Consider the following 17,412-nt stretch of genomic DNA (forward strand, 5'->3'; position numbering starts at 1 on the left):
ACTAAATCAACTAAGTGGGTGTTTGGTTCAGTTTTTTGGTGGAGCTTTTAACTTTTACTTTTCAAAAAGGTCCACTAAAGTGTTTGGTTAGAATTTTCTTTGGATTGATGGATTATAAACGATTGATTCTAAACAATGCATGGATTTGGATAAAATCTATCGTTTGCCTAGGAAAAAAATTAATGGAATCCATAGATTTATAAATTCTCTCATTTTCTACGATCCATCATTTTTGAGGGTTTTGATTTCCCACCTACTAGGTGGGAAAGTCCAAATCCACCATTTTTTATAGATGATGAACTGTTATACTATTTATTAGTTTCCATAAATAATATTAAAAATCTATTGATTTTATATTCACTCCAAACGATGGAATTTTAAAATCTATGGATTTAAAATCCATCGATTTTGCTAAAATCCATGGATTTTAAAAACCCTCAATCCAAACGGTGTCTAAAAACTTTTTAGAGCTTTTTGAACATCAAACAACTGCTTTTTGAAAAACTTCATTTTAAATCTTTTTGCCAACAGCTGATAACTTTTTCAATATTTTTAATTATTTAAACAAAAATACCCCCATTATGATATATTGTTTTTTTTAATATATATATATAGTTATTTAAATTATTTTTAAATTATTTAATATTATTTATTTATATCAATAAAACTATAACTTAATTATTTTTTATAATAAATTATAAATGTATCAAAAAAATATCTAAATAAGTTTAAACTAAATGTTCATTCTTATAAAAAAAATATGTTTTAATATTTTTACTGAATATTATATAATATAATATATATATATAAATTAATAAATAAAAATAAAAATTATGCCCTTTACGATCATTTTATATATAAACAGCAAAAACTAATCAAATCTCACCAAACACGTATGGTCTATCAGCTATCAGCTACCAGCCAATATCTAACAGCTACCAGCAACAGCTAACAACTATCAGCTATAAGAAACAGTTGAACCGAACAGGCTCTAATATTTATGGTTTCATTTTAAATTTTAATCATTTACTAAAATAGATTAGAACCACGATCTCAAAAAATTATTTATTTTTAGTTCTTAAACTTTTATTTTTTTAATCTCATTCAGTTATCACTCTTTCAACCACTATAAAAATTTAATCATTCTATAAATATTTAATCACCCAATGATTAAATTTTTATATACGATCTTTATTTATTTATTTTTATATTCCCTTTATTTTTATCCATTTACTCGTCCTCTTTCTTGTATAATTTTCATTTTTATACTAAAATGACACGTATTTCAACAAACCTTATACGCGTGTCATGTGTCAGACTCTTACGTCATAACAATGAGAGGTATTACAGTAGAAAAAGTAAAGTTTTAAAAAAGTAGCTTAAAAAAATAAAAGACTTTAAATATGAAATGTAAAAGTTCTGGAGGGGTAGATAAAAAAAATGGTGTAAGAAAATTATTCATTGTGCATGTAAAGTGGGTCAAAATGATTTGAGAATGTAATGTTGTGAGTTTTTGATGAAAATAATTAAGATTGACTTTTTGATATTCAGTGCAAAATTAAGGGGACAAAAGTGATGCTTTATCCCATTTTATGAAAGATGACTAGAGGTAATAAGCTCTTGAACTATGCAGCAAAGAATTTTAATGTGTGTTTATCCGTACGTCAAAGCCTCTAAAGTAAAAAAAATAATACACTTAACATCAAAAAGTTTCCTTCCTTTCAAATCCTCACTGGTGAAAACTTGTTCAGTTACAAGAAAAGGATAGAATTTGATAGCATAATGGATTTACAATAAGGCTTGGATTAAGACAAAGCGACTCCCACACTTGTAAGTATAGTGCAGATCATTCAAATACAAGAACTCGATCAAGCAACTATTAGCAATTCAACAAAAAAGAGGACCACATATAAAAACGAAGTAATGGCCACAACGGAGAGCAAAAAAGCTATTAGAAAAGCTACAATGATGTTGCAGTAGTTGCTTGTGCATTCAGAAACAAACAAGAGATCTTGAGAAAGTAAGTCGAGATACAGGAAGGTATGCTCCCTTCTTGGACTTTGCGGACAATATGAACCTACTGCAAACATAATACATAAATTTAGAAATTTGAACAAAATCATTTACCGCGATATATGTGTGAGCAAATAGAAACGGAAGCATAGATAGAAAATCCATCTCGATTCAGAGGTTTGAAAATAAAAGTTTGTGCATAATATATCATGTTTATGATAGCAATCCTTGATTGTTTTAATGAGTAAAACAATTACTATCATAATTCAAAAACTTATCTATTGGTTAATAACTAGTAAAAGAAGTAAAATGGAGTAAATTCCATGAAAATTATGAAGTAAGGGAATAAACCAAGTTTAAGCCAACTAATACTGTATTTTTACATCAATAAAAGTATTAAACATTCCTACTGAAATCATTTGACTTTAATCCTTAAGACATTGCAGTTTACTCCATAAGTTTTAGTGGTGATCAATTTTCAATTGCACGCGCTTGATCAATTTTCACCACCAAGCAGTTCAAGGAGTAAGAGTCTCATTGACCTCAAAACAACAAGGGCCTTTTTTTTTTAGAAATGAGAACCTAAGACTATAGTAAGATTAGTTGCAGATATGATATAGTAATTAGCCAGGATAAAAAGTGAATTTAGATAATCATTCACTTTAGTTTATATAAAAAAAGTGCATAATCCTATTAAAGTTGAAAATTTGACCAAAAATCAGTTAAAATGACTTGCAGGAACAAGGATCTGTTCAATTACCTTTGCAACTATTATTTCCAACAATGAAGAGCCCTTACGAAAGTAATCAAAGATAAAATTGGGTATCTTGAGATTCTTGACGTTCTTGGATGACTCATTACTCTGCACCTCTAGATACTTGAGATTTGGAAACAGTGAAGGGTGCTCATTCAGAAAAGTAGGAATGTCGGATAGAACCTTCAAACATAGAACCATCAGCTTGTAAGCTAAAAGCATAATACAATGACTTCAAAAAACATAGGCAACTACATATGTAAACATTAAATGTTTGTAAAATTAGAAGTTTGCTAGACATGATGATATCTGGTAAATGTGAATTGAGAAATATAAGCAAATATGTATTATATATATAAACAAAAAAGAATCTCGGCTCTATATGTACATCGTAATACCATTGGATTGGTGCTCGATATGAGTAATTATATCATAAATATAGACCTTTTATAAAAAAAAATCAGTTGAATTTTTGAAACTTCAGTAAATAGCAAATGAACCTGCTACACACATTAATTTAGAACATATAAATAAAAGTGCTTAAAACTGTCTAAGAGTAGCAACCAGACAGTTGAACTGAAATCCATTCTAAAATTTCAAAGATGGAAAACTGTACTTGTTCGTGCCACTCGATGTTAATATGAATTCTATTGACAAGTTAGTATGAAAAAAAACTACTCTAAAACCACATATATAGATGCCTTATATAACACAATAGTATCCAGCACTCACCTTAATGGCAGCCATGGACAATGTGACGGATTTCGCAATATGAAATGCATTAAGCATTTGGAGCACATTGCGAGCCATATCTTGCCTTACCTCATCCTCAAACTGGTCCTCATCCAGTTCATATTCGCACGGTAGATCAATTTCAATTAGGTCTAGAGAAGAGAGATTTTTGGTAGAGCATAAAAAAGGAGGATAACCTTCAAACTTGAATTTTCTAAGGTTCGGAGCCACAATAACAAATTCAAATTCGGAAAAGAGGTCTGGTGCTTCCACCTCAGCATTTAAAATATCAAAGCTTATGAGAGAAGGAACACTGAAATATTGTATACCATAGAAAAAAGGATTGAGATTCCCTCAAGTTCAAAATGAACTTGAGGGGGTCATGTTCACGATCTACACCGTTCATTGTAAAATAAACGGTGTAGATCAAAAAGATACAATTTTAATCAAATTAATCTACACCATTCATTTTATAATGAATGGTGTAGATTATGAACATGACCCTCTCAAGTTCATTTGAACTTGAGGGAATCCCAATCCTAGAAAAAAATGTATTCAAGTGTTAAAGTCTCCAGATTGGGAAGACTTGAAAAGATACTCGCATCAATATTATGAAATGCACAAAGGTGCAAATATTTCAAAGAGGGTAAGTCGAAAGTTTTAGGCAACAATATGGCTTGATTAAAATTGCCATCAAAAATGAGAGTTGTTAATGATGTACAACCAAAAAAGCAATTAGGAAACTGAATGGGCCTATTAAGACAACAGGCTTGTAAATATAATGTAAGGTGTTGAACCTGATGTTTAACAGCATAAGCTATCCAAGATTCAACAACACTAGCTTCAACATCAAGCATAAACATACTATAGGAGAAACTATTTAAAGGTATAGAATTCCGGTGCTGAAGAAGTTGAGTGATAAAGTTAGAATGATCATCTTGTTCTAAGCCATCGTAAGTGAAATTAAGATCGGGAGAAGAAGTCCAAAAGTACCTCCATCTTTTCGACAAAATACAGGTTCTAACAATACCAGTGGTGTCCACGGAAGAGAAGATATGATGAAGAAGGCAATCCGGTAATTCACTGATCCAATCAGTTTCTTCCGTTTTCTTGCTCTTCTTGGCTACCATTTTTCTTTTTCAGGGACGCCATTAAATCATTTTCTTTGATTTTTATAGGGCTTTTGAAAAGAAATGGAACTGAACCGAATCGGCAAGGTGTAGTTTCCGTGGTTTGCACGCCATTCAACGTCTCCATTTCGTTGCATTTTGATTGGATACAGTAAATTATGGGCTTTATTGAAAAGTACTTCATTTATGTAAAATAATTGTATTTGACTTTTTAATTGGGAGCAGCGCTTTTCGATTATATTTTCAGTTTCCTAAAAAACAAAAAATTAGTAAAATGTGCATGTAATGTAAACAGAAAAAAAAATTGACCAGATTTTTTGTGAACACAAGTGGCCTGATATATTATTATTAAAATAAAAAAGGAATTTTTTAAAAATAAAAATTGATATTTTAATTGTCATTTTTAAAAAATTATGTTGTAAACAAATTAGGATAAAATTTGTGATTTAATTTATAATTAATCTGATGAAAAATAATATTAAAAATATGTAATCTCTTATTTTTCACTATGTTGAATTTAATAAATTTTAATTTAGAAATAATCAAAAGTTGGATAAAACCAAAAATAAAATTTGAAAGTTCGTAATTTTTTTACTGCAGTGAAAAGTTTTTAAAGAAACAATTTAAATACATGCAAAATCGAATTCGAGGGGAAAAAGACTGTACATTTTATTGTTAATAACAATATTACAGTAATTCTTCTAAAAGAAAAACAATATTACAATGATTCATATAATTTTATACCAAAATGATATCAGAGCTGGACTGAGAGGGTCTAGATACCACAGAAGCAAGCTGGTGGGAGCCCAGCCCATTTATTATCCGATCAGAGAGCAAAACGGCGACGTTTGACAGCGACAACTTCAAGCTTCAGGCTCAGCAGTGTTCTTTTGTTCTGCGTTCCTTCTTTTCGCAGGCGCAGCAGCTTCGAATTGAACTGCGTCTGAACAAAATCACTAACCAGAGCAAAACAAATCAATCCAAGTAGAATGAATTCAAGCTCCGGTCACAGTAATGGCTACCACAACAACAACAACCACCACCAAAGCACTCCGACCAGTCACCGGGAACGAGGAAGAAGAGGCGCACGTGGCTTTTCGAGGAACGGGTATAATTCTAGGGTTAGTAGAGAGGAAGAGGAGAGTGAGAAGAAACTGTCACCGTGTACCGATTTCGACATGGCTTATTTTCATTCTTATGCTCACGTTGGTATCCATGAAGAGATGATCAAGGTCTGCTCTGTTCCGCTCTTTACTTTTCCTTCTCGTCGCGTTTTAACAATTTTGGAGTGAAATTTATGACTGTGCCAGCAGTTTGAAATGCTGAGGTTTATGATTTTGTTTTCTTAATTCTTTTCAGGATCGTATTCGGACGGAGACGTATAGGAATGCAATCATGCAGCTACAAAGTTACATTGAAGGCAAAGTAATACTGTTGTTTTAAATTTTCTCATAGAGTAAACTAAATGCTGTGCGTTTTGTTTTTGAATGTGGTTGTTGATTGATTTATTTAATTCACACTTTCCTTAGACTTTTATGATTTGAATTGCTTGTAAATTGAATTTCCAGAGGCTAAAATGTTCAGTAAGATGGACGAATGTCCCATATTGAAATGCTTATATGTCACATAATGCTGTCGAAATGTTATTATGTAGCTACTTGGTTTTCTAATTGACATTATTGCGAGAGTTTAAAGAGCTTCTTATGTAAAGACCTTTTATTTGTTCTAATTCTCAGGTTGTTGTGGATGTTGGCTGTGGCACTGGAATTCTTTCTATATTTTGTGCTCAGGCTGGTGCTAAACGGGTAAGCTATAACGGAATTTGTACCGATAGACACACACTACATTCAACAAGATTTCTTTGGATGGTAGAATATGTTGTCTGTTATTTAACATATATTCTTGCAATTATGAGATATAGGCTTAGATTTTTCCTCAAAGTAAAATGTGAGACAAAGCTCTTGGGACAATCAAAGAATTAGTTCAACTTTTTTTGCAAAATTCGGTACTCTTGGAAGTAGCCTGCACTAACTAGTGGCGCAATCATTTTGTATTGTTTAAAGAAAAAACATTTTTCTGTGTTACTTTCTCTCATATGCTAGTTCATTATTTAGGAGGGGATACACTTTAGTTTCTACGCTTGCATTATTTTTCTGATATATATACACATCACAGTTCAAATGTTTTTGTCTGGCCAGGTATATGCTGTGGAAGCAAGTGATATTGCAGCGCAGGTACTATGTCTTTGTAGTCTTCTCTCCTCATACATTTGTGCTGTTTTATTTTATCTATTTGGTTGCATCTTGCTGTGCAGCACAAAATGAGTTATAAACAATTCTTTTAGTTCTCATGAAAGAATGGCCAAGAAGAAAAAATCATCTAGTGTTTCAAAAAAAAAAAGATAATCTGTTATGAGGAGTGGAAGGAAAATGCAATCATGGGATGAATTTTCTACATACATTACCTGAAATTCTCTTTAGTCAATGACATCTTAAAGCGTCATGCCAAACTTAAGTAATGGGGGAGAAGAGAAACATTTGTTTTGTTTACTACTTCCAGCTGACACTGGAAACTATTAATAATTTAAACTTTGAAACTGATATATTCTGTCCCTAGTCTTATTTTTCTCTTGCCTCCTACACATCTGTCTCCGAGTCCTGCAATCTGTTACGAAAATCATGGTGAATGCTTGGTTTGTAATTTGATCTTGCTATTTATTTGAGCAGGCAAATGAAGTTATCAAAGCTAATAACTTGTCTGACAAGGTCATTGTCTTGCATGGACGAGTTGAGGTAGGCTTATCTATTTTGGTATACATGATACATATACTCTTAGAGAGGCTTCTACACTATCTTTTTCTAAGTTCCAGTTCTCTTAATACAATTGCATAATCACATGAGGTTAAGCATGTTGGAAAGATCAAAGAATCAACTTAATTTGCATGTCCAACTAATTTAAATTATACTTCAGAAGACAGTTTTTCTTTTTTCATGGCAATATCGGTGACAGTATTTGTGAATTTTCTTAGACTAGTTTTGTATTACGTGCTATGCACGGGGCTCGTAACGTAACACGTCAATGAATATATTAGTAAATTTATTTTAATTATATCAATTTTTTATTTATAATTAATATTAAATTAGTTAAGAATTTTTGTAAAAGTAAATATTATATATTCGGTTATTAAATTTGTTCCATACTGAATTTATTCTTCTTTTGGTTTTATAATAACCATAATTAAATAATTAATTTTATTTTATTAATAATATCTTTAAAAATAATAATAAAATAGAAATTTAAATATTAATATATTGACCAAATACAGTATTTTAATTTTGTAGTTCAATCAAACTAAAAGATAGGTATTCCTACTAATTTGGATACAATTTAGTTATTTTTTACATTTTAAAACTAAATTGGAGATAAGTTAGCTACCTATTCTAATTAGGACTTTAATTACAATAGAGATTAATTAAATAACTAATTAGGTAATGACTATAAAACCTTTATTTAATACTAAACTGAAAAGGATTATTCGGTAAATTTGCCTGTCCCCCCCCCATCCGTGCTTTTATATATAGTATAGATATAGATGTAGTTAAGGGAACTGGCAGGCGTATCTTGCGTAAACCCCAACGATTAAGCTTAGCAGATTAGATCTAGATATCATTTCTGTGTAAAGTACAGTTTGCTGTCAGATCTTGTAGATCATAAGTTCACAGACCATCAATCCCCTGGTTTTGGTGCACTGGTGTTCAATATTTAATTTCCAGTAAGGAATAGTGGAGGTGTTCTTGCTTTTCTGTTTTGAAATGTCAATTAGCTGATGGATAGTACATTTGGCGCCCTGCTTAATTAACTACCACTCGTTAAATGCATGAGGTATTTGATGCATGACAATGATGGTTTTGAGAAGATATGATTCTGAATTATGAAACTATACTATTTCATTATCGAAGTTGCTGAGGAATGCGATTTGTGCCTGGCCTATGAATTAGCAGGACATGGTTAGAGAGGTCATGTGTTTGGGTCATATTGTGTCCTTTATACGAGGGAAAATAAAAAATCTATAAGAAAAACCTCTAGTTAAAATTATAGAATATGAGAGACAGATAACTAGACCATTAGAAATTTATTTCCTCTTTTTTATATATTATTTTATCCATAATTCACTCGAATCTTTATAATAAAAAATCTATGCAGGATGTTGATATTGATGAAGAAGTTGATGTCATAATTTCAGAGTGGATGGGCTACATGCTTTTGTATGAGGTGATTATTGAAATTGCTGATTGATGTCTACAATATTTGCTATACATATCTCTACTCTCGATAAAACAATATATTTGAGTTCTGTGTGCTCTCAAAATATTAACCTATTTTACCTTACCTCCTAAGAAAATGAAGAAGAAATAGGAGGTGTTTAGTTATAGGAAACTGGACTTGTTTTCCATATAATTACTCCAAGAAAATTGAAATATGGAGTTCAATGTTTAGTTGAAACAATTCTTAAGATGGAAAACTGGCAATGTGTTTTCCAAATTCTCTAAATTATATACAATTTTAGAAAACATTCTATCCATGTTTTTAAGTTCAAATCCTGCCGTAATTGTTTGCTTCCATTTTTTGTTCGACATCTCATTTGCATTTTTAATATTTTTATAACAAGATTTTATTTATTTCATTTTCTTTGATTGTTCTCAGTATTTATTATCATATCGCCATGTTTATTGTATTATGCTTATTTTATAATATTTTTTATAGCAATTTTATCTTTAAATATTAGAAAGTAAAAAGAGTTTTGATTATCCTATGAAAATAACTTTTATAATATGAGAACTTACTTTTGAATTAATTATGATAAATTATGGAAAGAAATATTGAATAAATTTAACAATTACCATAAATTTTAACTTTCATTATCCAAGTAGAAAATGAAAACTGAGAAAAACTAAAAAAGGAAAACAGAAAATATTTTCTACAACTAATCCATTCCATAGATATTCTTTTAAGGAGTTCTCTTCCTGTATTGTAGAGCATGCTCGGGAGTGTTATTACTGCTAGAGATCGGTGGCTGAAACGTGGAGGAATTATTCTGCCATCAACTGCAACAGTAAATTTTTTTCTTTCATACATTGAAATGGAATGCATTTCTTTCTTTGTTCCATCTTACGGTTTTCAAATACAAGAATAACTTGTCATCGAGTTAAATCTAGGAATGGCACTTTTAATTTGTAGAGTCTAATGTTATTCCATAGAATGCTGATTCGTAACCGTTACTTACTGCAGTTATACATGGCACCAGTCACAAATCCTGACAGATATGCTGACAGCATTGACTTTTGGCGCAATGTTTATGGAATTGATAGTAAGTATCAACACATGAATTTTTATAATTATTAAATCAGGTTCCATCTGTTTTGCATGTTAGCATTTAGATGTGGATTTGACATGACATTAAGGATTTGTTCTCGTTGTTCTCGGTGTCAGTGTCTTCCATGATGCCGCTGGCCAAACAATGTGCATTTGAGGAACCATCCGTAGAGACAATATCGGGTGAAAATGTTTTGACATGGCCACATGTGGTGAGTCTCCTGATTTGTTATAGGGTGCTGACTTACTAATAAGCCCTATATGTACCCATTTGTTTTATGAACTTCAAATTTTTCAGATCTCAATATGTCTTCATAGCTGTAAACTTGAATATTGATTACAGGTTAAGCATCTGGATTGCTATACAATTCAAGTTCATGAGCTGGAATCTGTTTCAACAAGATTTAAGTTCCAATCAATGATGAGAGGTAATTTGCTTTTCTATTACTAGTATTATTAGATATACCGTCATTCATGATTCACCTCCAAAAGTATTATCAGACTGTTGTATGACATCACCTTAGCATCCTTCTTATGTTTGGGCCTTAATCACTTGTCCTAGAGGGGGGGAAAGAGAGAATTTGTGACACTGGATTTTTGTGTTACTATGATAATGCAGCCAGGATTATATTAAGTTAGGGGGCCAAATTAAAATATGAAAAAAAAATTAGTTACTAATATGCAAAAAAAAAGGTACTAATTTAAATAAATTTTAGAAGTTGATGGGGGCCAAAGCTCTCCCCAGCCCCACCTAGCTCCGTCATTGGATATGCTTCAAAATCTAAGCCATCAGAGCGTATTAATATATACTTCTGTTGTTTTCCTTCTCTTCATATATTTTCTTATCTTAAACTTTTTGTAATATTCTTGTCACTTATGTATATGGTCTTACGTTTATATAAATTCCAGCTCCATTGCATGGGTTTGCCTTTTGGTTTGACGTTGAATTCTGCGGGCCGGCAACATCTTCTATAAATGCTATTGCAACCAGTCCTCCAGTTGATGGGATTCAGAGTAAGAAAAGGACAAATCCAAATGATTCACTTGTGCTGTCCACTGCACCTGAGGACCCACCAACGCACTGGCAACAGGTATCAAAATTCATAATCTCACAGCTAATTTGTTTATTATTTGAATAGTTTATGGTGTTTTAGATGAGTTCTGTTTTATACTAAAATCCAGCAGTTGATAGTGTTCATTTGTAGCACTAGCACGCTGAGATAATGGTCCAATACCAGCAATTCCCAGAAGTGATTTAAAAGTAAGAATATCAATGCTGGTGAGGATATAGATAGTGAAGAAAAAAGGATGGAAGGGTGGGGCAAAAAAAATGAAAGAATGTGGCAGTAGGTGGAGAAGTAACCATGTGGCATATGAGCTTTTATGGTCCAATTTAATAGGGCAATAAGGATGCGTGATTTGATAAGGGGATTAACTTAAGTTTATTGAATAGTGGACATATTTTATATCAAGAAAAGCTAGCTGAAACATTGTTTGGAATTTGGACTAACTATTATTAAAATGAATTGTTAAATAGATTCGACGAGTAAAATGCAATTGGATTACTCGGTAAGTATCAGATTGATATTTAGACGCTTATTATCTGAAAACGTATGTGTGTTCTTTTTAACAGGAAAATTTACTGGTGTAAAAAATGCTAGAATTGTTAGTTTGTATTAATTTATTATGTAAAATTTTAAACTATACATCTCCAGAGGTGTACGCATGAAGTGCTGGATATAAATGTCATTAATGTATTTTTTTGTACTTTTTGCTTAGTTTCATATCACATTTTATAATTCCTTTTGTTATTATTGTGTTCATTAAGCATTTTGAAACTTAACATGTTTTGGAACAAGATTCAGTTTGGACAACTTTTGTGAAGGGAACTTTTTAGCTGGTTAAGAATGTTTTGATTTCTGCTTCTGGTGATCAGACAAAGTTGTGCAACTTAATTATGTTTTGCAGACAGTGATCTACTTTTATGAGCCAATAGACGTGGAGCAAGATCAACTCATTGAAGGTTCAGTTACACTATCACAGAGCAAAGAAAATCGTCGTTTCATGAATATTCACCTTGAATACAAGTGAGTCATTGTAATTGTTCAAGAAAAAAAGATTCTTTCTTGATGGTGAAAATAGAATTTCTGTTTTGTCGAATTGAATGTTAGTCTGACGTGTTTCTCTTACAGTTGCGGTGGTCGGTCCTTCGTAAAAGAGACTGTAATGAGGTGATCCCTTCAAGAGTCATTGCCAGATTTTGTAATGTTCAACAGTAAATTTCAGGATGAGACAATGGCCTAGCACAATTGATGACATTACATAAGTGAAGAATTTTTCCCGACTCTCGGATGAATGTCCTCAGCTAACCTGACCATGCCACTGATTGTTAAGTTGAGAGGTAAAAATCATAATTTAAACAAAAACATAGAGGCGATCCATTTTAGGAAAGAAGAAATTAAGATTTTTTAATGGCCTGAGATTGTTTTTTATCTGTAGATGTAAGATGTGTAACAGAGTGATTCTTCAGATGCCATTTTATTTATTAATTATTAAGTGCACCATTTAGTATTGTGTCCTAGTTAGTAATTTAGTATGAACTTTTGACCACCATTATGTAATGAAACTGTGTGTATACAACACCATCTTATTGGACTGTATTTGCTAATGTTCTGTTTTATAAAGTAACTAGCTTTAGGCATGTGCGTTGCACATTTTTTATTTAAAAACTAATTAATAGTATTTTTTTTGATAATTGGATATGGTAAAACATATGTGGGAGATTTTTAGATTTACGATCTAGCAGTTTGTTGTGCAATGCTAATACAATTTGAGTTATAGTCGTTGGTAATTAATATTTTATTTTAGCTATAGTTATAGGAATTAGTTATGCATTTTAATAAATATTCTTTTAATTAAGTATCAGTAGTTGTTGAATTGTTTTCAATAAATAAAATTTATAAATTTATTTTAATTAAAAGTGTCGGTTTGCTTCTTATTTTTTTTTTAAAAAAATTCATCTCAAATTTATACAATTCTATCTTTTCTATTTCAAATTTCAAATTTTTTTATTTACACAAAACGACTCGTCATTTCATATCTTTCATGCTAAATTAATTTCATAATAAACTAAAGAAAAAACATGGTTTCAATTATAATATTAAATTATCCATTGTAATTAAAATTTATATATTGTACATTTCTTCTTCTTTTATTAGCTACTAAATTAATTAAAATAGAACAAAACATAATATATATTTAAACCGTCAATTTTTAATTACTTAATGGATAAATGAATATAGTCCTCTAGCTATATATTACTTAGAAATAAAGTATATATAATTATATCTACATTTTTATTAATAATTATTTTAATATGTTATTTGGCAAAATAAGTTACTTTCAACATAATTAGACCTATCAAAATGTTAAAATTAAACATAAAGAAGTGATAATAGACTGGAAGGTTTGATAATTAGAAGAAGAAAAAATAATGTAGTCTATTTATATATATTATGGTGAGATAAAAAATTAAACATTTATTTTTAATAAATTTAATTTAATTGTCTTAATAAATAATCTATTGTAACTGACTAAAGTTAATTAAGATTTTACAATTGCATAATTTTAAAAAATATAAATAATAGTAATGTGAGAGTGAAATGAAATGTTAATATATTTTTTATATATTAGAATTAATTTTTTAACGGAGATTAACATTAATTGATGATACATTGATAGTTTTAACTTTAATATTATTAATATATTAGCATTGTAACGTTGAAACTCAGGGGGTTAATTAGCTAAGGAAATTAGTAAGTTAAATAATATGAAAGATAAACAAATTTTTAAAAATCTCTTCACATGCCTAAAAGTATATTTTACTTGACTCCAAAAATAACGATAAAGCAAATATGCCAATGGAGATGATTATTATTTTTAGGGGTACATATTTCATTCAAATTAAATTCATAATGTTTTTTTTAAAAATGAACCAACACATATAAAATAAATAAAAATAATGATGATAATTATTGGCCATCAATATTATTTTATTTCTGTTAATATTCAAAATAATAACATTTATAGAAATAATTTACATAAATAAAATATCATGAATCATTTATAAAATAATAAAACAATGTCAACAGAAAATATATCAAATTTGTTCAAAAGTAACTTTCAAAATAATTACCATTTATACTTTAAATTAGCATTTTAAATGTTCATATTTTAGCAAATGGTGATTATTTTAAATGTTAATTTTTAAATGTTAACATCTTTTAAAATTGTAATTAGTAAATGGTAATTATTCCAAATATAAATGGTATTAAATAGTGAAGAAATATATGCATTTAATAAGATAATTAATAGACATTATTAAATATATTTTTAAATTTAGCATTTTGAATAATACAATTTCAGTGAAAAAATGATTAATTAGGAAAGAAAAGCCAAATAATTGTTTTTACAAACAAAGAAACATGAAAAAAAATTCTATTCAGTAAAATATGAAAAAAGATATAATTAATATTATCAATTAATTTTTTTTAAACAAAGATTAGTAAATATATTTATATTAAAAATATAAGAATAAAACAATGTGGCTATATTGCTCTTGCATGCTTTATATCTACTGGAATTGTCAATAAACAATTGAGATATTGGTTATTGGTTGTTTTTAATTTTGATATTTTTATTAGATTATGATATTACAGTTTTAGATATTTAAAAAAAATTAAAATGCAATATATATATATTACAATAGATAATTAAATGAATAAATAACCACACGTATCATATAATAATAAACCATAATATAATTAAATTAAAAGCAAATAAATCATTAACCTTTTCAATGTCATCTAATGGCAAAAATGACAAATATTTAAATTTCAAAGGAGAAAATACTAATTTTAAAGAAGAAAGTGCTAAATGTAAAACACTGAAAAAGTAATATATTAACGAATAATATTAACTAAATCATTACATTTGGTAAATTTAAAAGAGAAAAGATCTTCTAAAATATGAATTGAATAAATAACATATCCATATTTTTTTTTATATTATTGTAGAACTATATTGCTAAATTCACAATAACTTTGTCAATTTCAATCGGACAAAAGAGCAAATAAAACATAAGACAAAGAATAACAATCTTATGAACAAATATGCAAAATATATTACAAACGATCTAAAAACAAATGATATAACCACAATATGAAAAGAAAGAGCAACCAAATGACTAACCTTAGTAGAAAAAAGGGTGAAGAGTTGGTCATTATATATAAGAGCAGAGAATAAGAATTTAAAAAAGGAGCATTAAATTCACTAATCATACCATATTAAATAGTATTAATTAGAAAAACGTTAATTTCAATAAATTTTCTATAAAAGTGTTGAAAAAAACGTTATAGAAGTTTTAAGAAAAAAAATGTTAATAACTTATAGTAACAATTTTAAAAAGGAATGCTACCTAATTAAAGTGCATTAAATTTATTAATTTTATCATACTAATTAAACAGAAATATAATGAAACTTTACAAGAAAAAATGTGAAGAGTTAACTGTTTCCATAAAAAAATATTAGTAATTAATTGTTTCCATATTAAATTAGCATTACAAATAAACTTTATAAATCAATTAATATAATATTATAAAATTCAAAAAAAAGATGATTAAAATATTCTTGAGATATGAATTGTCTAATGAATAATATCAAATAATAAAATATTTAATTTAATTGTTTCAATTTCTTTATTAAGATGTGTAGTCATAATCATAGTTTTAATGGTTTTTTATTATTTAGATAAAAAGCTGTAAATGGAAAATATAAAATGTTTTTTTAAATCATTTAATTTAACTATTTCAATTTATTGATATACTATTAAAATATGAATTAAATAAAATTTTAAATAGAAAGGCTAAGAAGTTTTTCTATTGGTGGCTTACCATTTATAGTCATATAATCATAGCTATAAATTTTCAAATTATAAAAGAATAAGAATCAATAACATTAAAATAATAGATGCTAATTTTTTATGGAATAGCTTAATTTTTTATTTAATTTTAAAAATATGCAATTAGTATGTTTATTTTTTTTATTTGTATAATTTTTTATTTATAAATTAATACATAGTTCATCCCTACTTTTAAAAAGTTCAGAAAATTGAAAAAAAATATTATCAAATATAATATTTTATATGTATTAAAAGTAGATAGTAGTAGATTGCATGTGAAAAGTTAAATTTCAATTAAGTATGCCTTTTTTAGGAAGTGTATTTTTATATAAATATTTATTATATGATACAAAAATTAAAAAAATTAAAATCTTATAATAATTGGTAGATTTTTTTTTTTGAGAATGCAAATAAAATTTATCAAATAAATGATTAGTCTATTATTAGCAATATTCTTATTTTCATATCAAGTTACCAATTTATGATGAAGGTTAACAAATCAATCAATGTATTAAATTGTGAGAATAATGATTAAAGCAATTAAAGTAACATATTTTTAAGACCAATTGGAATGTGCCAAATGTCAACGTATCAAAACATGGGAAAAAACATCCTGCTTTATATATATACTAGCGTTTGCCCGTGCGTTGCACGATTTTTATTAAAAAATACGTGTTACTAATTTTATTTTCTATTTAATTTTTATAAGAATTTTGGTTGATAAAGATACTTTCAATAATAATTAAAAAAATTTAAAATAATATATATAAATATATAATATTTGAATATTTCATACTATTTTCAATCTAAACAAAAATAATAATATGAAAGGAGATTTTTTCATGCACATGAATAAAAACAATTGAAAACTATAGCCATTAAAAAATATAGCACTTATATAATGAATAGTTCTTCATTTGCATATATTGAAAGAAATTGATTTCTTTTCTATTACCTGTCATTATTTCATAATTCCCTACCTTTTAATTTTTAAAGAACTGTATATTATAATTAATGTCATAAATTTGAAATTTTGAAGAGTTTATAATTTAATATAGATTATTAAATATGTGTTAATTTCGATGTAAATGTTCATATCTTGTATTTTATGCTATATAAACTATCTTACTGGATTTTATGAAATTTAATTAAATGGTTTTTTATTTTTAAATAATAAGATATATGTATGTGATAGTTATATATTGCTACAAACAAAAATATGATATTCTATATATCTTTAATTTTTCATACATCAAAACCAAGAAAATAAAAATAATAAATTTAATATAGTTTGATTTTTGTTTTATCATGGTTTGATTTTAAATTTCATAAAATCAAACAGAACCGTTCAGTCGTTCACACCATTAAAAATATTACTTCAAATGTAATTATCTCCAATATGATAATATAACATCCAAACAATAAAATTACAATCCAAACAAAAAAAACCA

The 17,412-nt window shown here is 28.1% G+C and overlaps 2 protein-coding genes across 3 annotated transcripts; one reads left to right on the forward strand and one right to left on the reverse strand.

Moving 5' to 3' along the window:
* Nucleotides 1-1,702: 1,702 nt before the first annotated feature.
* Nucleotides 1,703-4,629, reverse strand: LOC126681364 (FBD-associated F-box protein At2g26860-like). The gene is made up of 4 exons (XM_050376906.1): nucleotides 4,098-4,629; nucleotides 3,500-3,852; nucleotides 2,774-2,950; nucleotides 1,703-2,080 (listed from the first exon to the last, which is right to left on the reverse strand). Exons 1-4 carry the CDS (start codon nucleotides 4,627-4,629, stop codon nucleotides 2,078-2,080), a joined length of 1,065 nt encoding a protein of 354 aa, XP_050232863.1. The 3' UTR covers nucleotides 1,703-2,077.
* An 844-nt stretch (nucleotides 4,630-5,473) lies between these two features.
* Nucleotides 5,474-12,670, forward strand: LOC126682783 (probable protein arginine N-methyltransferase 6). Of its 2 annotated transcripts, none has more exons than XM_050378542.2 (13): nucleotides 5,474-5,861; nucleotides 5,989-6,054; nucleotides 6,366-6,497; nucleotides 6,828-6,863; nucleotides 7,356-7,421; nucleotides 8,833-8,901; nucleotides 9,665-9,742; nucleotides 9,919-9,997; nucleotides 10,120-10,214; nucleotides 10,346-10,430; nucleotides 10,912-11,093; nucleotides 11,971-12,089; nucleotides 12,195-12,670. In XM_050378542.2, the coding sequence occupies exons 1-13, from the start codon at nucleotides 5,619-5,621 to the stop codon at nucleotides 12,235-12,237; spliced, it is 1,293 nt and encodes a 430-aa protein (XP_050234499.1). In that variant the 5' UTR covers nucleotides 5,474-5,618; the 3' UTR covers nucleotides 12,238-12,670. The 2 variants fall into 2 exon arrangements, with proteins under 2 accessions (XP_050234499.1, XP_050234500.1); XM_050378543.2 differs by having other exon boundaries at nucleotides 5,476-5,861; nucleotides 6,366-6,434.
* Nucleotides 12,671-17,412: the final 4,742 nt, after the last annotated feature.

Source organism: Mercurialis annua, linkage group LG5, assembly GCF_937616625.2.
Source record: "Mercurialis annua linkage group LG5, ddMerAnnu1.2, whole genome shotgun sequence".
In the NCBI taxonomy this organism is placed as follows: Eukaryota; Viridiplantae; Streptophyta; class Magnoliopsida; order Malpighiales; family Euphorbiaceae; genus Mercurialis; species Mercurialis annua.